Source organism: Mytilus californianus, unplaced genomic scaffold, assembly GCF_021869535.1.
Source record: "Mytilus californianus isolate M0D057914Y unplaced genomic scaffold, xbMytCali1.0.p SCAF_79, whole genome shotgun sequence".
Classification (NCBI taxonomy): domain Eukaryota; kingdom Metazoa; phylum Mollusca; class Bivalvia; order Mytilida; family Mytilidae; genus Mytilus; species Mytilus californianus.
This window is the reverse complement of record NW_026262733.1, coordinates 84,327-107,244: the sequence shown is the minus strand read 5'-3', so window position 1 is coordinate 107,244 and position 22,918 is coordinate 84,327. Positions and strand designations below refer to the sequence as shown.

Sequence of the window (22,918 nt, the reverse complement as noted above, 5' to 3'; positions counted from 1 at the left end):
GTGCAATGTTTTGTATAATACCATTAAATGTAATGAAAGAATATTATACTTATCATGTGTATTACAGTATTATTGTTTTGTAAAATTCTTATAACTTTATCATTGATATTACAGGGATAATGATAAAAAAAAAATTGATATTACAGGGTGTTTTACGTTACTGATAAATAAATATCCTGAACCCTAGCAAGCGACTTGAGTCTTATTTAAAGCCCAAAAGTCAGCTATTACAATAATATAAAAAAGAAGATGTGGTATGATTGCCAATCAGCATCTTTATTAATTTTAGTTACAATGTACCAAAGTTCATATGTATATGCATGTACTTATCCACTGACTCAACATTTCATGGATTAATAACCAATCTTCTAAAGAAATATTTTCTTTACCAATCAATTAAAGCATGACAAATATTAAAAACGTCCACTTGAATCAGAATAACAAGTATAAACATGTCGAATAAAAATTTGATACAGAATAAGACTTAGTGGTCTTTTTTTCTTTAGGGGAGAGAGTATTTACTTATGGTAGCTTTGTCAATATAATGGAATTTTTTGCGACTGTCATACAAGTCAGAAGTGTCGCTAGCTTTAAAAAACCAGGTTTAATGCATCATTTTCTACATAAGAAAATGCCTGTGCTATGTCAGCAATATGTCATTTATTCTCCATTCGTTTGATGTGTTTGAGCTTTTGATTTTGCCATTTGACATGTTTGATGACGGAAAATTATTTCAACATTTTTCTCTCAGTTTCCCTATTCCATTTACAAACAAAAATGGTGTGCACTCTTACATGAATACTCCACCATAATTAAATCAACACCCAATTCAAAATCTGTTATCATTATGTGATTTTTTTATAAAAAAAGTATTATACATAATATGTTAAAACTGTAAACAATAAAAGATAACTTTGAATACGAGTAAAACCTGTTTTGCGTGTTTTTGAGTTACCGATTTTGGCTAAACACACAATCCTGCCTGCATACCAAGATGGTCGAAATGGCTTAAAATAAAACAAAGAGGTAAAATGCAAGTTTTGTGTATAATTTGAAAATCGTTATAAATAGAGAAAATCTGACAAGTGCCAAAATATTAAGAATGTTGAGCGCTACCAATTGTTCATGTACTCAAAACATATGAGGCTGACTTAAAACAGCAACTTCTAAGGACGAAAGAAATTAAGTTAGCTATCCTTAACTTCCTTTTCCGCTATATAGATGATGTTCTCTCACTTAATAATCCGAAATTTGGTGACGATGTTGAACACATCTATCCGATCAAACCTCTATAAATTGATAATGAGAGTCAGTTGAAAACAAAACTTTTCGACAAAACAGATGATTTCAGCTGCCAATTGTGAATTTGCCATTTCTGTGTAGCAGCAGTCCAGCAATGCCTGCATATGAAGTATATATCTCTTAGTTGATACGATATTCCAGGGCTGTTTGCTATCATGATTTCCCAGATAGAGGGTTGCTGCTCACAAGGAAGCTACCAAACCAAGAGTTTCAAATGGTGACGTTTAAATCATTCCTTTGTAAATGTTTCGGACTCCATGACGAGTTGTTGACCGTTATGGAATTTCTGTTTCACAGATGACGACGATTATGATCCAATTGTCGTTACAACTACCCCTTTTCACCGAACGTGATCTACAACATTAAACAATAGAACGGGTTTTGAACTTACCTGCACATGTGGAGCAGAATCCGCGTACCATTCTGGAGCACCTGAGATCACCCCAAGTTTTTGTTGGGGTAAGTATTGCTCAGTCTTAAGTTTTCTATGTTGAGTTTTGTGTACTGTTGTTAGTTTATTTTCGACTTGAGAGTTTGAGGTTTTATCTTCCGCCTCTCTTTAACAAGTTCAAATTTAGATCTCTTTTTGGTATTATTGCTCCTATAGTATATATTGATTTATATTTCCTGAATTTCAGCCGTTTAATCTTGAGCGCTCCTGTTTTTCACATGAAATTTATCTGTTACTATTTTTAGTCTTAATAAGCATCTGTAAATCATTTTGCAGGATTGTGTTTGCTAACATAATATTATTGTTTTGTGTTTTCTGGTGCTTAAAATGTGCTCTGTATTATAAAACTGATGCATTAGTTACTAGTATGTTATTTTGATTGTGTAAAAGAGGAACAAATGGAATAGTGTCTTCAATTCAGCGCTTTGGGAATAATAGTGCATTCGTAATTTTCACTCCACTCCACCACCACTCCAAAACATTTCAACAAATGTCCAAAAAATAAAGGAAGGCAATAATACAAATGGTATTGATTATTGTTCTGTCATAAACTGAATTTTATGAGGCCTACGTAATTTCTCTGCTTTTACTTAAATGAATAAAATTATATTCCTATTTACAAAAGTCTGCTCAAACTTTCCTTCGTCTTATTTAAAATATCTTGCTTCTCGGTAGAGAGTATCATTGGTCACCACCGTTATAAAACAGGGGAACTAGATTATCTTACAGTATATTTTTTAATAACGCAATTTAGAATATTCATTATAATTTCCATCCGTTGAAATAGGTACGAAAATTGTCATGACTCCAGATACCTCCTTTTATGAGATCAGTGGGATGAGTACGTATGTAAACAACATCTCCTTGGTTTAGTTCTGCAACTACATTTCCTGTTGATGTATGATAATCGCCAATCTCGTCACTGTCAGTAAAAATGGCCCCGAAAGGATATGAATTAATTACCATTTGGGAATAGATGAAACTATGCGAACTAGAGGCAACTGTCCATATAAATACGTATACGCCAGTTACTGGAACAGTAAAGGTTTCAGTGTGTTGGTTGTAGGAAAGTCCAACGTTTGTTTTTGCGACATCGAACACGAGTATTTGATTTCTTCGTGGTTGAGGATCGCCGTTACTCATATAGGCATAAAATGCTACAATGTTATCATTCAAACCTGCAAATATCAAAAGGAAAGAAAAATAATTTATAGATATTTATTGACATAATTGTAATTTATGTTTTCATAGTCACATTGTATTGTCGATATTTCTGATGGGGTTCTAGATCGAGATTGTCTTTGGAAAAAAAGAAAAATGATCATTGCATGGTTACCGTATACAAATAAAGAGATGATTCCCATTGGGACAACTATCCACCAAAGATCAAATGAAATGAATGGAAGCTATTAAAGACAACCGTGCCGGTCATCAACAATGATAAAACCCCATATCGTGTAGTCGCCTTTAAGTCGATCTTGTTTTGTGTTTGATTGACGTTCAAAACTTCCTCGATATTTAAGCTATCTAAAATTCATTCAAATTAGGTTGTCATTAGCCAAAAGAGTTATATTTAACAGCTTTCAAACCTGTTTCTTTGTAGGAGAACAAATCAAATTAAACTCTTTTTATTTAAAAAACCAGGTTTTCGTACAAAATTCCAAATTACGTTATATCTGCCGAGAATTGAGCAGTTTACAGCTTTTTTTTTCTTTCATCAGAAACGCTAAAACTCAAATATTTGTAAGCCAAGGGTGTATAAAGTGACGAGCTTTATTACCAAAAGGAAAATAAAACAAAATACCCCAAAACCTCTTATGTAAAGAAAAGTCGAACGGGACATTCAAATTCAAAAATGAACTAACTACGCATATAATGAACTACGCTTAACCTTCCGGAGCACCTGAGATCACCCCATGTTTTTTGTGGGGTTCGTGTTGCTTAGTCTTTGGTTTTCTATGTTGTGTCATCTGTACAATTATTTGTCTGTTTGTCTTTTTATTTTTGGCCATGGCGTTGTCAGTTTGTTTTCGATCTATGAGTTTGACTGTCCCTCTGGTATCTTTCGTCCCTCTTTTACGCAACGGCAAAAAGACAAAGACAAACAGACAAACAGACAAACAACAGTATACAAAACAATACATAGTGAGCAACACAAACCAACAAAACATCGGGGGATCTCATGTGCTCCGGAAGTGTAAACTCTGCTTTTTTACCATGATTACAGCTTAGTAAATGTAAGACTTGACGCACACGGCCAAGATCGCCTAAAATGTACTTTTAGATGTAGATGTTATGCTCGAATTAGTCTAATTTTCAATGTTGTCTGGTTGTGTACAAAACGATTCCATAACTTGTAAAACATAGTTTTGTTGTAATAAACGAATTATACAGTACAACCCAGCCAATTGTGGCAAAATATGATTTGGTACTGTTGATGTTTTTGATCCGTATAAAATAAGTTTTATTTGTGCATATGCATGTGTTTATTTGAAATGTAACTTTCTCTAATTTTTGCGCTATTTTCACATTTTTTGATAGGTGTGAGAAAAATATTTCTCCTCACTAGTGAAAAATCTTTTCTCGGCAAATGATTGGTCAAAATTTAACTGTGACGTTAAATTTTCTTGGCTTCTTCTGAATTTTCCTATGGTGACGTCATGAAAAAAGACGACCATGCCTGACGACGTCACATCAAAAGTACACAGTTTTCTTCAAATCTTTGAAAAGGAAGAATAAAAATCATTAGAGAAACTGATTCCACCACTATATCAAGTGTATCATTATATTTCTCCAATCTCAACAGTTAAATTTTAATTATTTAAAAAGCTCGGCAAGCGTCGCACTTTAAATATTAACACGTAACTGTGTCGAGTTGAGACATATCGTAAAACACTCGTTGCAGTTGTGGAATTTATATTTCTTAACTCTCCGTAAATGACCCCTTAGATTACCCATTCATCCATTCTTTCTTCATGAATTGTTTATGTATTTTGTACATTGTATCGTATAGTTAAAGCATTTCTCTACTCGAAAAACATACAGGTAAATTGATATTTTAAGTTGCGACCCTTTCATAGTAGAGAGTAAAATATGACGCACTCAACGTAGTAGTAAAGTATATTATCAGTTAACAAACAATGCTATTCTGTTTTTGGTGACTTACAATACATGTAACATTTTTGTGCAATCATAACTTCAAAACATGCAAAAAGTAATGGCAGGGTAATTTTGTGTTATAGTTAAATTTCTTTTATAAATACATCATACAAATCACACTACAATAAATAATGTCAACAAAAGGTATAATAAAGTGCACATTGTCATGTAAGGTAAAAGAATTGAAACAGCAACCAAAAGGCAAATATCAACTTAAGGAATGGGAAGTTTGTATGTGTAAAAAGGCAGATATTGGGAATACGTCAATTAGACCAAAGTATAATAACCAAAAGTCTTGAGGGCAAATCGTCTGTTTTTAATGGCTGTTGGTAATACTTAACTTTCTCGTGGGCATACTTTCATGGATTTAGGTTTATGAATATAGATCACTTTTATAAGAATTCATAAAATATTGTTCTGAATGTGCTGAATTTGATTGGGTTGTTTTCCCTATTTATCATTTTGGTTGTCTGAATGAAGCACAGTAAATAAAGGCAACAGTAGTATACCGCTGTTCGAAATTCATAAATAGATAGAAAAAAACAAATCCGGGTTACAAACTAAAACTGAGGGAAACACATCAAATATAAGAGGAGAACTACGACACAACAGAAACACAACATTAAAATGTAACACACACAGAAACGAACTATAAATAACAGTTGGTCAACCAAGGATAATGTTTATCCGAATTTCACAATTAAAAAACAATAAAAATATAAATATTAGCGAACCAACTTCCCCAAAAAATATTAGAAAACAAATCCCTAAAAATACTTTATTTCCAAAAATTAAAACTAGAAAAAAATAGATCAAAATCTAAAAGGGCAAAATTTTACAATGTGCAGCAACGATGGTGTTGAAAGCATGTTGTAGTACACAAGCAATTTAAACCCCCCCCTCCTCCCAATCTCCCCCCCCCCCCGCGGTATATAAATGATTAAAGGAACGCTTCATAAGAAATTAAATCTTGGTGTAATCTGGGGTTTCCGGGTGTTTTTAAACGGGTGTTGAAATCCATACACCCTTCGACTAAGTATCTAAGTGTATAAATTATCCACACCGGCGTAAAATTCTGTACACTCCTAATTACACAATAATAACTAATGTTATATCGCATTAGATAAAACGTTTCTAGATGCTTGCAAAGTCGAAAAATGTCGAGAGTAAAGATATGATACACCCTTCGTAGGATGTTTTATCCGTTGGCAAACGCCGATATTGTAAGTTGGTTTTTTTGTGACGTAGTATGTATGTTACCTTTTTAAGGCAATCATAACCAAAAACCCTTTGAAAGGTAATGGCAAGGTAATCGTGTTTTATAGTTAGATTTTAAAGTACACTTCAAAACACAATGTCACCAAAATGTATGTTAAACAGTACATTGTTCTATTAGGTAACATAATTGAGACAACAACCAAACAGCCAGAGTCAACTTCAGGTAATTAGAAGTGTGTATTCAGTAAACTGTTTATTGATTTCAAAATTCGATTAAGGTTCAATAATACTTAAATCAACCACCCTACATGTTTGCTATAATATACCTGAACGTTTTGTAAAAGATGATCTTTCTTTCCTGTTTCCAGTTTTCTCTTTTGTCATGGACTTAATCGACTGACGTACTGCATAGTCTATAAATGAATGGCTACTGTTTTTTACAAAGACACGTGGTTCTGTATGTTTCAAAGGACTGATTTTAGAGCCTCTCATTGATTGGAACTGGCTCTGTTCATTGATTGCACTCTCTTGCAGTTCAGAAATATGTTCTACAACCTCGTTTATCTGTTGATCGTGCTTATGAATTTGTATGTCCTGATCATTTAAGCGCCGCTGTTGCTCAAGAATTCGTTCATTCTGACTTCGGATATGCTCATCCTGCTTATTAAGCTGCTCAATCATTGCCATAACCATCGTTTCCAATTTTAAAATCTTTGTTTTGTGATGGTTCTGTATTTCTTCACGCACTAGATCACGAATCCTAATATTTTGATATTCACTTTTCACAGAGACTGCCAGTACATTGATTAGAAATCCAAATAAAATAAACGGCATAATGACAGCAAGTTCTGATTATTTTATTTCAGTAGGATTTCATAGACGTAGGTGTTAAAGATAATACAAGGTTATCTCGGTGATCATTCAAGACAGCATATATATTGCACTTGTTCTCAATAAAATGGTATTTGTGCTAAAATTGCATATATGACATTGAATGACACATGCTAAGGGACATGTTTACGATTGATAGAGTGCGCCCGATAAATAAGGAATAATAAAAACAATGTGTAGAAGGAAATGAGACAGAACCATTTTCAAAGCATAAACGATTTAGATACAAAACAAAATAATACAAATAGGTGTAAACAACACGACAAATGTGAACGAAGGTGCTCCGGGAAGTTAGGAATGTAATGATATCTTTGCTACCATAAAGAACAACGAAAGGCATAGAACGAATTCAGTATTTTAAGTTGATTTGATTTACTTTGACTACTTAAATAATTCGCTTTTAGTCTCAGTATTCGTTCTTCCTTTGAAAATAACTTAAATTCAAGCTTGACCTTTTTCATTTCGTAATAGTTGAGGTACACTTGCAATTCGTTAATCAATATAGTCTGAGTTCGTGTGTCCCCGGTATCAGAATATGTTACTCTCACAATAAGGATACATGACAAGATGCAGCACAGTAAAAATTTCCTTCTTAAGTACTACATACATTTTAGTATGGCATGAGCACTAAATAAACGAAAAGTTAACAACCTCTAATCTGGTTGAAATCAAACAATTTTATCTATGACAAGTAACAAAACAATGATGAAGAGGTCACGAACATGTTACCTATTCGTATGGAACAGTCGTGTTGATACAATGTACATAGCGATAACAATTACCATTGGAATATTTAATATCTGTGTCATAGGTTCTAGGTACATTCAGGCCAGATCAAACCATAGACTTGACAATTGATATTTGCTTCTTCTCTGCTGAGCAAGTAATAAATAAGAATAAGAGATGTGAGGGAACATATCTTCATATGGACTGTTACAAAGTACAAAGAGGGGTTCATATGCATATTAAAAATGGTCTCGTCACCATATCATGGTACGTCACATTCGGTTGCATACGAAAATAGGTCGAAAAAAAATATTCCCTTGAAATTGACAGTTGTAGGTAATTAATCCTACATTTTATTGCAGTAAAACATTTCTGGGTCATAAACATATATCTTGGGTATTTTAAAGCAACATTTTTTTTTTATTTTGGTGTTTCTATAGAATATTTTGGACACTTGAGGTTACATGGTTACTAAAGCTTGTACACAGGTTAAATAAGGGGGGAAATTTGATTGGCTAACTTCCAGTTATGGTTATTTTCTTATATGCAATAAAATGTTATGTTCAATTTTGTCTATAGTACTGGACAGGATAAAACTTTCTTCATGCCACGTTTTTCTTTATTTGAAACAAAGATAAATTCTGCACAATCTCTTGAAAAGTGCAAATTTAACAAAGTCTAATAGGGGGAAATCAATGGTGGTATTACACCTAATATGGGAAGCTGTACGTGCACCTTTGACCTTGTGGGAAATATTACAAATAATAAAATATTCTAAGTGGATTGAGTCTCCAAAACACATTTTATGACATTTTGTCCTTGAAATAGAACTCTACCATGAACATAATTTGACAGAACAAGCAAAACGTAGTGTTTTGGGGAGCTTTTTCTCCTTATTTCTTATATTTTGCTATAATAGAAAATTTTTCCTAAGAAATATTTTGATAAATATATAGTTAAGTAAATGAAATCATTTTTAAAGCAGTAACAACTAATTATTCACTAAAAGAGACGCTTTTTGTGTCCCTCTCTGGAACGCAGCGTAAATTTAATTTTTACGTAAGGACTTATTGAAACCTCCTTGGAGACAGTAAACTTTTATATGGATTGTCCATTCTGCTTGAATACTTCAATTGCTCATTTGTTATAACATTTCTATCATAAATGAGTGAAAGTTATTCCACTATTTTTATCTATTGGCCTGAAAGGGTGAAATTTTGAGGACATGAGAGGTATAAATGGACCAAAAGAGACATTACAAAGAAGACAAAGAGGTCCATAAGTGGTATTTATCATCCTAAAGTCATCTTTTGTATCATATTCAACTGTTTGAAGGCAGATATGATAAATATTTGATCATTTATTGGTCCACACTATATTCTATCATGGTGCGGCTTGGTTAGGACTTGTCGAAAAAAGTTTGCTAGAACCGCTGTAGATGTCGTCTTTCATTATACTAGATTTTTCTCAAACTATTGAACTGATTATGACAAAACTTGACAGGAATGCTTGAAATAACCAGTATTACAAAGGAAAAAAAGTCACATTCAGTTAATTAAACAATAATGTCTTCTTTATGGGAAGCTGTTAATGCACCTTTGACCTTGTGAGTACTCTCATGTGTTAAAATTCTTGCTATTTTAGTGAAATATTACAAAAAAAATTAAATATTCTGAGTGGATTGAGTCTCCAAAACACATTTTATGAGAAAATTTCCTTATTTTTTATATTCTGCTATAATAGAAAAAAAATCCGAAGAAATACTTTAATAAATATATAGTTATAATATAAAAAAGAAGATGTGGTATGATTGCCAATCAGCATCTTTATTAATTTTAGTTACAATGTACCGAAGTTCAAATGTATATGCATGTACTTATCCACTGACTCAACATCTCATGGATTAATAAACAATCCTCTAAAGAAATGTTTTCTTTACCAATCAATTAAAGTATGAAAAATATTAAAAACGTCCACTTGAATCAGAATAAAAAGTATAAACATGTCAAAAAAAACTTTGATAAAGAATAAGACTTAGTAGTCTTTTTTTCTTTGGGGGCAGAGCGTTTTTACTTGAGGTAGCTTTGTCAATATAATGGAATTTTATGCGACTGTCATACAATTCAGATGTGTCGCTAGCTTTAAAACCAGGTTTAATGCATCATTTTCTACATAAGAAAAGGCCTGTGCCATGTCAGGAATATGTCATTTGTTCTCCATTCGTTTGATGTGTTTGAGTTTTTGATTTTGCCATTTGACATGTTTGATGACGGAAAATTATTTCAACATTTGTTTCTCAGTTTCCCTATTCCATTTACAAACAAAAATGGTGTGCACTCTTTTATGAATACTCCACCATAAGTAAATCAACACCCAATTCAAAATCTGTTATTATTATGTGATTTTTTTATAAAAAAAATATTATACATAATATATTAAAACTGTAAACAATAAAAGATAACTTTAAATACGAGTAAAACCTGTTTTGTGTGTTTTCACGTTACCGATTTTGACTAAACACACATGATTCCGTTATCTCATCACTTGCCGTCCGTCGTCCGTCGTGGATAACTTTTACAAAAATCTTCTCCTCTGAAACTACTACGCCAAATTTAACTAAACTTGGTCACAAACATCATTGATGTATCAAGTTTTTTAAAAAATCCGATATTCCTGCCTGCATACCAAGATGGTCGACATGGCTTTAAATAAAACAAAGAGGTAAAAAGTTTTTTGTATAATTTGAAAACCGTTATAAATAGAGAAAATCTGACAAGTGCCAAAATATTTAGAATGTTGAGCACTACCAATTGTTCATGTACGTCAAAACATATGAGGCTGACTTAATACAGCAACTTCTAAGGACGAAAGAAAAGAAGTTAGCTATCCTTAACTTCCTTTTCCGCTATATAGATGATATTCTCTCACTTAATAATCCGAAATTTGATGACGATGTTGAACACATCTATCCGATCAAACCTCTACAAATTGAAAATGAGGGTCAGTTGAAAACAAAACTTTTCGACAAAACCGATGATTTCAGCTGCCAATTGTGAATTTGCCATTTCTGTGTGGCAGCAGTCCAGCAGTGCCAGCATATGAAGTATATATATCTCTTATTTGATACGATATTCCAGGGATGTTTCCTATCATGATTTCCTAGATAGAGGGTTGCTGCTCACAAGGAAGCTACCAAACCAAGAGTTTCAAATGGTGACGTTTAAATCATTCCTTTGTAAATGTTTTCGGACTCCATGACGAGTTGTTGACCATTATGGAATATCTGTTTCACAGATGACGACGATAATGATCCAATTGTCGTTACAACTACCCCTTTTCACTGAACGTGATCTACAACATTAAACAACAATAGAACGGGTTTTGAACTTACATGAACAACACGGGTGCACATGTGGAGCAGAATCTGCGTACCATTCTGGAACACCTGAGATCACCCCAAGTTTTGTTGGAGTTAGTGTTGCTCAGTCTTAAGTTTTCTATGTTGAGTTTTGTTTACTGTTGTTTTGTCTGTTGGTCTTTTTGTTTATAGCCGTGACGTTGTTAGTTTATTTTCGACTTGAGAGTTTGAGGTTTTATCATCCGCCTCTCTTTAGCAAGTTCAAAATTAGATCTCTTTTTGGTATTATTGCTCCTATAGGATATATTGATTTATATTTCCTGAATGTTAGCCGTTTAATCTTGAGTGCTCCTGTTTTTCACATGAAATTTATCAGTTACTATTTTTAGTCTTAATAAGCATCTGTAAATCATTTTGCAGGATTGTGTTTGCTAACATAATATTATTGTTTTGTGTTTTCTGGTGCTTAAAATGTGCTCTGTATTATAAAACTGATGCATTAGTTACTAGTATGCTATTTTGACTGTGTAAAAGAGGAACAAATGGAATAGTGTCTTCAATTCCGCGCTTTGGGAATAATAGTGCATTCGTAATTTTCACTCCACTCCACCACCACTCCAAAACATTTTAACAAATGTCCAAAAAATAAAGGAAGGCAATAATACAAATGGTATTGACTATTGTTCTGTCATAAACTGAATTTTATGAGACCTACGTAATTTCTCTGCTTTGACTTAAGGTAGATCATAAGTATATACTTTTTGAGATAGAATTTTCTTATACTTTGCCAAAAGGAAGATTTTACTATGCTTTTTTCAAAAATATAATAAAAAGTATGGGTCACCGTGCTATTTTCCAAGCTATGAGTCGTTGAAAATTGCCTAAATTTGGTTAGATTGTTCATGAAAAAACACATTTGTGTGCATAAAAAGAATTCTATGAGATAGAATTTTGAAATAAATTGTAATAAGACAGGTTTTATAATATGTTTTAAAAAAATAAAAAGAAAAAATGGTGTCACCGAACTTGTTTTCTTGCTACAAGTAAAAATAAAAAATTTCCCTATCAGTCCAGTATATATTTTTTACTAAAAGAGTTATCTCCCCATAAATGGCTTATTTGAAAAAAATGATTCTTAAAACACAAAATCTGATATTTGTTTAAATATTTTGAATAATACAATAAATCACCAAGTTTTCTTTATATAAATAAACAATCAAACCATTAAATTGCAAATCTGTCTCCAAATTTGCAGATTGGGGCAAATAACTAGACCAATTTTGTACTGAGATTGTACAATCCAAGACGGCGGTATACCATGAATCTACCTTAAATGAATAAAATTATATTCCTATTTACAGTGTTGGTTGTAGGCAAGTCCAACGTTTATCATTGCGACATCGAACACGAGTATATGATTTTTTCGTGGTTGAGGATCGCCGTTACTCATATAGGCATTAAATGCTACAATGTTATCATTCAAACCTGCAAATATCAAAAGGAAAGAAAAAAATAATTTATAGATATTTATTGACATAATTGTACTTTATGTTTTCATAGTCTTCGTAGTTTCAGGGAGTCCAGTGTCACATTGTACTGTCGATATTTCTGATGTGGTTCTAGATCGAGATTGTTTTTGGAAAAAAAGATAAATGATCATTGCATGGTTACCGTATACAAATAAAGAGATGATTCCCATTGAGACAACTATCCACCAAAGATCAAATGAAATGATTGAAAGCTATTAAAGACAACCGTGCCGGCCATCAACAATGATAAAACCCCATATCGTGTAGTCGCCTATAAGTCGATCTTGTTTTGTGTTTGATTGACGTTCAAAACTTCCTCGATATTTTTAGCAATCTAAAATTAATACAAATTAATTTGTCATTAGCCAAAAGAGTTATATTTAACAGTTTTGAAACCTGTTTCTTTGTAGGAGAACAAATCAAATTAAACTCTTTTTATTTCAAAAACTGAGGGAATTTTCGTATAAGATTCCAAATTACGTTATATCTGCCGAGAATTGAGCAGTTTACAGCTTTTTTTTCTTTCATCAGAAACGCTAAAACTCAAACATTTGAAAGCCAAGGATGTATAAAGTGACAAGCTTTATTACCAAAAGGAAAATAAAACAAAATACCCAAAAACCTCTTATGTAAAGAAAAGTCGAAAGGGACATTCAAATTCAAAAATGAACTAACTACGCAACGGCAAAAAGAAAAAGACAAACAGACGAACAGACAAACAACAGTATACAAAACAAAACATAATGAGCAAGACAAACCAACAAAACATCGGGGGGATCTCATGTGCTCCGGAAGTGTAAACTCTGCCTTTTTACCATGGTTACAGTTTAGTAAATGTAAGACTTGACGAACACGGCCAAGATCGCCTTAACCTGTACTTCTTTTACATGTAGATTTTATGCTCGAGTTAGTCTAATTTTCAATGTTGTCTCGTTGTGTACAAAACGATTCCATAACTTGTAAAACATAGTTTTGTTGTAATAGATAAATTATACAGTACAACTCAGCCAATTGTGGCAAACTATGATTTGGTACTGTTGATGTTTTTGATCCATATAAAATTAGTATTATTTGTGTATATGCATGTGTTTATTTGAAATGTAACTTTCTCTAATTTTTGCGCTATTTTCACATTTCTTGATCGGTGTGAGAAAAATATTTCTCCTCACTAGTGAAAAATCTTTTCTCGGCAAATGCATACATATATATGATTGGTCAAAATTAAACTATGACATTAAATCTTCTTGGCTTTTTCTGAATTTTCCTATTATGACGTCATGAAAAAAGAGGACCATGCCTGATGACGTCACATCAAAAGTACACAGCTTTCTTCAAATCTTTGAAAAGGAAGGATAAAAATCATTAGAGTAACTGATTCCACCACTATAACTCGTGTATTATGATATTTCTCCACTCTCAACAGTTAAATTTTACAGCCGATTGCATTGAGTGTGCAGGTAAAGGTAATATCTTAGACTAGCTTGCTTGCTAGCTGAACCATGAAGTCATTATTAGGTTAGGTAAACTGCCCTCCTTTAAGAGAGGACTAGTCCGACAGGTAACCAATCTATCTGTCTGTAGGACTAGGCTACTTCGAAAGGAGGGTAGTATACCTTACCTGATAATGACTTCACGGTTCAGCTTGCAAGCAAGCTAACCAAAGATATTACCTTTATCTTCACACTCAATGCAATCGGCTGTAATTATTTAAAAAGCTCGGCAAGCCTCGCACTTTAAATATTAAAATTTAACTGTGTCGAGTGGAGACATATCGTAAAACACTCGTTGCAGTTGTGGAATATATATTTCTTACTCTCCGTAAATGACCCCTTAGATTACCCATTCATCCATTCTTTCTTCATGAATTGTTTATGTATTTTTTACATTGTATCGTATAGTTAAAGCATTTCTCTACTTGAAAAACATACAGGTAAATTGATATTTTAAGTTGCGACCCTTTCATAGTAGAGAGTAAAATATGACGCACTCAACGTAGTAGTAAAGTATATTATCAGTTAACAAACAATGTTATTCTGTTTTTGGTGACGTACAATACATGTTACATTTTTATGCAATCATAACTTCAAAACATGCAAAAAGTAATGGCAGGGTAATTTTCTGTTATAGTTAAATCTTTTTATAAATACCTTATTAAAATCACACTACAACAAAAGGTATAATAAAGTGCACATTGTCCTGTAAGGTAAAAGAATTGAAACAGCAACCAAAAGGCAAATATCAACTTAAGTAATGGGAATAAAATTGAGAATGGAAATGGGGAATGTGTCAAAGAGACATCAACCCGACCATAGATCAGACAACAGCCGAAGGCCACCAATGGGTCTTCAATGCAGCGAGAAACTCCCGCACCCGAAGGCGTCCTTCAGCTGACCCCTAAACAAATATGTATACTAATTCAGTGATAATGGACGCCATACTAAACTCCAAAGTATACACAAGAAACTAAAATTAAAAATGATACAAGACTAACAAAGGCCAGAGGCTCCTGACTTGGGACAGGCGCAGAAATGCTGCGGGGTTAAACATGTTTTTTGAGATCTCAACCCTCCCCCTATACCTCTAGCCAATGTAGAAAAAACAAACGTACAACAGTACGCACAGTAAAACTCAGTTCAAGAGAAGTCCGAGTCCGATGTCAGAATAGGAAACAAAAGAAAATAAACAAAATAACAATAATACATAAATAACAACAGACTACTAGCAGTTATTGACATGCCAGCTCCAGACCTCAATTAAACTGATTGAAAGATTATGTCTTCATCATATGAATATCAGGCACAATCCCTCCTGTTAGGGGTTTAGTATTATACCGTCATATAATATATGAGAAAAACATAACCCGTGTCATGCCAACAACTGGTTTTAGAATAAATATGTTTAATTCTGATGCAAAGACCCTATAAGTGAATCAATATTAAAGCCAAAATATGCAATCTTTAATGACCTGACAACAGTATCGTAACTATATCCCTTCTTAATAAGTCTGTTTAAAGGTTTTGTTAGCTTTTGAGGTGAATACTGACATTTGTGTGCTTTGTAAAGAATATTACCATAAAAGATTGGATGTGAAATACCCGTACGTATAAGATGTCTGCATGTTGAGTTATATTTACGAATGATGTCCTTATACCGATGATAAAATTTAGTAAATGTTTTGACTAGTTTATGATATCGAAAACCCTGGTGTAATAATTTTTCAGTAATACATACATTTCTTTCGCTAAAATCTAATACGTTGTTACATACACGAGCGAATCGTACAAGTTGAGATATATAAACACCATAAGATGGTGACAAGGGAACGTCACCATCTAAAAATGGATAATTAACGATAGGAAATGAAAAATCATCTCTTTTATCATAAATTTTTGTATTAAGCTTCCCGTTAATGATATAGATATCAAGATCGAGGAAAGGACAGTGGTCATTGTTAGTATTAGCTTTATTTAAAGTAAGTTCAACAGGATAAATTTCTTTAGTATACATACTGAAGTCGTCATTATTGAGAGCCAATATATCATCCAAATATCTAAAAGTATTGTTAAATATTTGTATCAGATGTTGTTTCGATGGGTCTTTGCTGATTTTAGTCATAAATTGTAACTCATAACAATACAAAAACAGGTCAACAATAAGTGGTGCACAGTTAGTCCCCATTGGAATTCCGACAACTTGACGATATACGGAATCTCCAAAGCGAACAAAAATGTTATCAAGTAAAAATTCAAGGGCAGATATAGTATCAAAGCATGTCCAATTGACATAGCTCTTTTGTTTGTTGCTACTGAAAAATGACCTAAAAGAGTTTGAACATATGTATTCGCATTCCGACTTTTTAAATGCCCATTTAATTAGGTGTGTGAATTTTTTCTTAATAAGAATATGAGGCAAAGTGGTATATAGGGTAGAAAAATCAAAACTTTGAACAGATTCAAAATCACCAATATATGCATGCAATTTATCAAGTACTTCCAACGAGTTTTTGACACTCCAAAAGTAGTTAATTCCACTATTTTCAAAGGCCTTATTTGAACAATGTATTATCAGGTTTTTGGTTGTACCAAGTGTACTAGTAAGTATAATAGACAATTTAGTAGTGGAACAATGACTTGAAGACGAAATAAATCTATATTTGTAAGGTGATTTGTGTAGCTTCGGAAGCCAGTACATAGTTGGGACTTTCATTGTATTTGGTTCTGCTTGTAAAGAAGTAGCTAATAGTTTATGCTTGTTACAGATATCGTTTTCTGAAAATGAAGTCAGTTGGAATGTTGGTGAATTCGGAAGTTTGTATGTGTAAAAAGGGAGATATTGGAATTCAGACCAAAGTATAATAACCAAAAGTCTTGAGGGCAAATCGTCTGTTTTTAATGGCTGTTGGTAATACTTAACTTTATCGTGGGGCTACTTTCATGGATTTAGGTTTATGAATATAGATCACTTGTATAAGAATTCATAGAATATTGTTCTGAATGTGCTGAATTTGATTGGGTTGTTTTCTCTATTTATCATTTTGGTTGTCTAAATGAAGGTTTTAAATTAATCTTTAAAAATGTATCATGAAATTAGAGAGTTTGTCAAAAGTTTGAAATCAAAAGATGTTTGAATTTATCGTAGGATTCATTATTATAACGGAGTGGAATTTAGTGTAAAATGAGCAGACTGTATAATAATTGTATGCCTCAAATAAGGGGAGTGCCCTGCAAACCCTTATCCCAATACATTTGTTTCAGGAAAAGACTTTATGTCAATAAGTATTTATCAAATCAACAGGCGTTTGATATGTATGCATAATCATTGAAACATGTTTTACGTCAACGCACGTTTTATGTGTGTTTAACATGCGTAATTCATAATGTTTCTTTTTACATGAGTTTTACATGCGTGGTCAATTGATAATCTCGTTCCTATTGATAAATTAGTAGATCTTATTTTCCTGATCTATTTTGCTATTCAAAATTTAAATCTATTGGCTCTACCTTTTGATCAAGTACACATATGTGACCCGCCATGACATTTCCAGGCTTATGGAGATAGAACGTCATTGTTAGAAAAACAAAAAAAGTATTTGTGAAGAAGAGATAAACACTTTTCCTTGTCTACTTTTTTGCAGACACTGAACTTTTCATCAAATATAAGTTCTAAAAAAGTTTTACGTTATCGTTTGAAGTGAAAAATATTTAAAAAATCTACATTTTGAATTGATACAAAAAAACAATCAAAATTTATCAATAGTACCGCTTAAGTCGACGCTAGGGGCCGTCTTGACCTTGTTGTATGGTATGAATGATTCGTTCATTGTTGAAGACCCTACATCAACTGTCAAGATGAAGAACAGGAATAAAAGCCCTGTTCATTGATAATTTTCTATGTTTCTATGTATTGTGTGCGATTTTGTCACATGTACAAAATTTACTCCATATCCTTTCATTTTCAATAGAAGTTGCACGATGTGGTTTATGGGTAAATCCTAAATACTCAGAGCTTGCATGTAGTCCAGATGGATTAGTGAGGGATGTTTCTGATAATGGAGAAGAGGATTTAGGTTTGGTGGGAATAAAATGTCCATTTGTGCTTGAAAAGTGTTCCGTAAAAGACTTTGAGAAAAGTCTATCAAAATCTCGAGTAGCAAATTTTTGCCTTGAACGCTTATCCAGTGACCAGATAAGGTTAAACAGAAATCATGAATACTATTTTCAAATTCAGATGCAATTAGGAACAATGGGACTGCAGTGGTGTGATCTTTTTGTTTGGTCTGATTCTGACAGTTTTATTGAAAAAATATTTTTTGATAAAGTGTTCTGGGATAGCTTGGCCAAGAAACTCGTTAAATTTCACCACACTCGTCTTTGTCCGGAATATGTTAAGATTAGATTACCTAGAGGATTACCTCCTTTCGATGTACCAGAATAGTTGATTTTAACATGAAGAACATACCTTTTTCCTTTTAAATATTTGTGATTTTTTTACATTTCTTATTGCCATTATAATATACATGACAAAAAACTTTGTAGTTTCTTTCTCATTTGTCTTTTTATCTGATTAAAAAAAAATAATAAGATTATAGATACATGTATTCATTGCACAAGTTGCTCCTGAAAATTAACAACACAAGCAATCACAAAAACCATCTGTGAAAACACTGGCTGAAAGGATAATGGTACAATTTTTTGCAGGATTCTGTATTTTTTCATTCTTTCGATTGCCCGCTCAACATGAATACGGTGTTTTGCATGTCCTTGGTGCTTCCTTCTTCTTGTGGTGTAAATTTATCTCGTGAGCCTTAGAAGGGTGGTATAATCAGCTTTGCTCCTCGTGTCATCAGTAGGTCATCAATTGTAAATCCTCTGTCAGCCATGATGTCATCACCATTGTTTAATGTATCTCAAAATCTAGATTTTTTAACAATTTCCTTATCCGAAATGGAACCCTCAAAAGCATCAGAAATATATACAATTGTCCCATTAGGTGCAATACCAACCAGAAACTTGTAAGTTGTATGTCCCTTATAGGACGAATAGCAGTTTCCTTGTTTACCAAAGTTTCTAGGCTGTTGAACAAATACTTCAGTGCAATTAATTATACACCTGATATTTTTGTATTTCTTGAATGACTTTGGGAGATGTTTACCAATTTTGGACCGATCAGGAAACATTTTGGTTCGAAAATCACTTAAGCGTATGTACAAAAATTGTATCCAAGTTAGAACTACACGGGATACTGTTGTTTTGCTAACACCGAACCTATAAGACAAGTCTTCCAATAATAGACCTTGCCTAATGCGGATTAATGTCATAACTAATTCATTCATTGGTATCATCTTTTGCTTTGGTCCTGGTCTCTTTTTAGGAAATCTGTCAGGTACATCACAGTCTTTGTTCCAGTATACTAGTTTGTTTACTGATGGACCAAGATATCCCCACAAGCACATAAATTGTGGAACTGTAAGACATGTATAGAATTTTAATTTAGGTGGATCTTCTTTCACATTATTGACATCAAGATACATGTTTATATATTTCACTACTGTTTCATTTTCAGAGGTCTTTGCAAGTGCACTACCTTCTTGTTCCTTTAATGTGCACTGAAGAAGCTCAATTTCAGACTGAAGTAAAACGTTTTGATTTTTTATTACAGAATTTTCTATTCTGACCTCAAGGTCCAATCCAATATGTTTTTCTGTTTGTGTAGTTTCTGTATTAGTAGGTGGATTAACTTGCACAGCAAAATCAATTTTGTTGGATTCTATTGTTAGAGACATTGTACTGGAACAAGCCATTGTATTTTCCGTGTTCCCTCATCTCAGTCTTTAAGCATTTTCTTGTTTTTTTTAGTTTTTCTGATACATTTCTAGGAGTTGGTGGTTTTTTTCTCTTTCCTAGCTTATGAACCTGAAATGGTAAATAAGAAGATTTTTTCTATTAAAAAAAAGTGGAAAGAGGGGTAGGATTCATAGAAATATTGAAATCAAAATAAAGTCAATAAAATAAAAAAAAACAAAATACTACAATATAGAATACAATTTATCAAAAAGAAAAAAAACATTAATAGTAAATTTATTTAATTGTTTTTTATAAATCACATGACAAATATGATGCATTTTGAATATATTATTTGTTATGCTTAATGATCAGAAAAAGTAATCAACAAATACCAGAATATATTTACATACATCACTTGGAGTAGTGGTAGCAGGAATTGGATCAGGGTCAGAATCTGTAGGACATTTTGCACCAACAAAATGTTTGCTGCATATATATGTATCCTTTTGTACTCTGTCAGTTGTAAAACCTTCTTTTCTACATGCATTTATCCATCTTTTGCATTTTTCTCTAACCCTTCATGGCTTTGGAAATCTTCATGTAATCGTTGTGTGCATAACGTGAATCACTATTACAAGTACCATAACAGCAATGTTTTGTTGCACCTTTCTTCACCAAATCATCCATAATTAAGGTTTTAATATCAACAGTTACTATTTTATACCTCAGAGTTACTAGAGTTAGTTAAAACAAATAAAGTTATTATTTGTATAGCATACTACTGTAGTGTATTAATGCATGTGGGAAATAAGTTTGTGCGCAGGTGAGATTGATTAATCAGTATGTAGATAAGGTAATATAAATAGAACAAACAGATAATCTGATCCTATGCTATTCTAATTGATTTCTTTGACAAATTTTATACTAACTTCATTTCAACATGTTTTAATTACAGTTTCTAAAATAGAGTTATTACCGGTTTGTATTGTAGTAAATTTAATTCGTTTGAAATTTTTATTCAAATACGATGTTGGAGATTAATAAGCGCCAATAAAATACAATAATTTTGTATTTTATAAATTAGCGCTTTCGATAATAAAAAGTCGTCATCGAATAGTCTCATCATCATGCTGGTATTCAGAAAGACTCATTGTTATTACAACAAATAGGTCATAATAACATAGACAAGGTACCCTCATGAACCTGGAAGTGGCTAGTCACATAAGATTAACGGCGTTTTTTTTTCTCACAATGACGTTCTATCTCCATAAGCCTGGAAATGTGGTGGCGGGTCACATATATGAACTACTGTTATCAAGTTCTTTATTTGTTCAAAATAAAAGAGCACAGTCAATTTCTTTTGGGAGAGGTCGTGGATGGTGAACGTAGAAGCTTGAACTGCTGATGTTGCCAGAGGGAAAATCAGATGGAGCAGCAGGAAAAACCACCAAGAGTTTGTTTTGTTGTAAAACTTGCAAACATGCTGGCTGCAGAAACTGATGATAGTTTTCCAAACAATCCAGTAGACTATGGCTGAAGGTTACCTTGTGATATAGCACGTTAAAAAGCCGGACCAGCATGCCTGTCTAGTGTAAAGCAGGAGGAAGAATTTTCAATTGGACCTGTCACCACAACAAGTAGACGAATCCCTTCCAGTCACCTTAACAATGAGTTACATGTATGTCACGTACCTAAAGACTACCTAACTGAAAGGTCCAATTCTAAACTTTAAAAAGACAATCGGTGTTACTCAGGTGCAAAACATGAAAAAGATGAGTTTCTGGCAAAGGCCAGTTACATAGCAAGACTTCCTCTATTAGGGCTCTCCATGTACTAATCTCGAAGTATTATATACTAAACAGGATTTAGAGCTCGACATATTTTATAGACACTGTATGTTGACCCCTTTTAGGCTCTATAGATGTCTTGTGGATACTAGTATTTGTTTCGTTGTTTTCTTATTGACGTGTGCATAATTCCCCTCTGTTTTTCATTGGCATTTTACTTTCTTTGTGACTTTAACATATATACAGCAACAAAAAATCAATCATCACCTGCTAAAGCTTGTGGATTTATTACGAAACATATTAAAATAAAAAGAAATTGAGAATAAAACGGAACAATGTAGTTTATGAACCTACCCCAAACATGCTGGTCTGCTTCTAGTAAGTTGTTAGATGATTGTTTAGACAATTGTATAGACAACTTTATAGTGATGAATTTTAAAACATATCTTGACCTTGAGATGTCTTTCGGTGTTTGTGTCGTTTGCTGGCAGTCGTAATGACGTATACCCAAGATCTCTTGTAATTCATACTAATTATAGTAACCATGTAGCTATAGTATAAAATTGAGAATGGAAATGGGGAATGTGTCAAAGAGACAACAACCCGACCATAGAGCAGACAACAGCCGAAGGCCACCAATGGGTCTTCAATGCAGCGAGAAACTCCCGCACCCGGAGGCGTCCTTCAGCTGGCCCCTAAACAAATATGTATACTAGTTCAGTGATAATGGACGTCATACTAAAGTGTATGAATTAAAGAATTTAAAGTAGTTAATCGAGCTTTCCATGCACAACATTTATAAACATAGTAGAGGAACATCTATAGAAACTGTTAGATTAGAGAGATCAATTTATCAAACAACAACATGAAAACAAAGAAATGGGAAGATGTGGTGAAGTTTTTGGGTTGTTAAGTATACACGTAAAAAACAATGAACAACACAGACAAATACTTTACACAGTTCATGTTGCAGTCTTACTTATAGAACATATCAATAATTTTTATTTCTAAATACTTTAATTGTCGTTTCCTTCTAGTTTATATTTTTATTTGTAGTATGTTTCTAGTTGTAGAGACTTCTTTTGTCTAAAAAAATTAAAATAATTGTGACAGATAAGACAAAGTGGATAATCAATAGCATGACCATTAGTATTTAGGAAGCACATAGTACAGAATTTTACCTTATCATACTGGAAAGAAAAATTACAAATTAT

At 32.9% G+C, this 22,918-nt stretch overlaps 1 protein-coding gene across 1 annotated transcript; it reads right to left on the bottom strand.

Annotated features, from left to right (window-relative positions):
- Positions 1-2,515: 2,515 nt before the first annotated feature.
- Positions 2,516-6,823, bottom strand: LOC127710429 (uncharacterized). The gene is made up of 2 exons (XM_052216255.1): positions 6,457-6,823; positions 2,516-2,784 (listed from the first exon to the last, which is right to left on the bottom strand). The coding sequence occupies exons 1-2, from the start codon at positions 6,821-6,823 to the stop codon at positions 2,516-2,518; spliced, it is 636 nt and encodes a 211-aa protein (XP_052072215.1).
- Between the last annotated feature and the right edge of the window lie 16,095 nt (positions 6,824-22,918).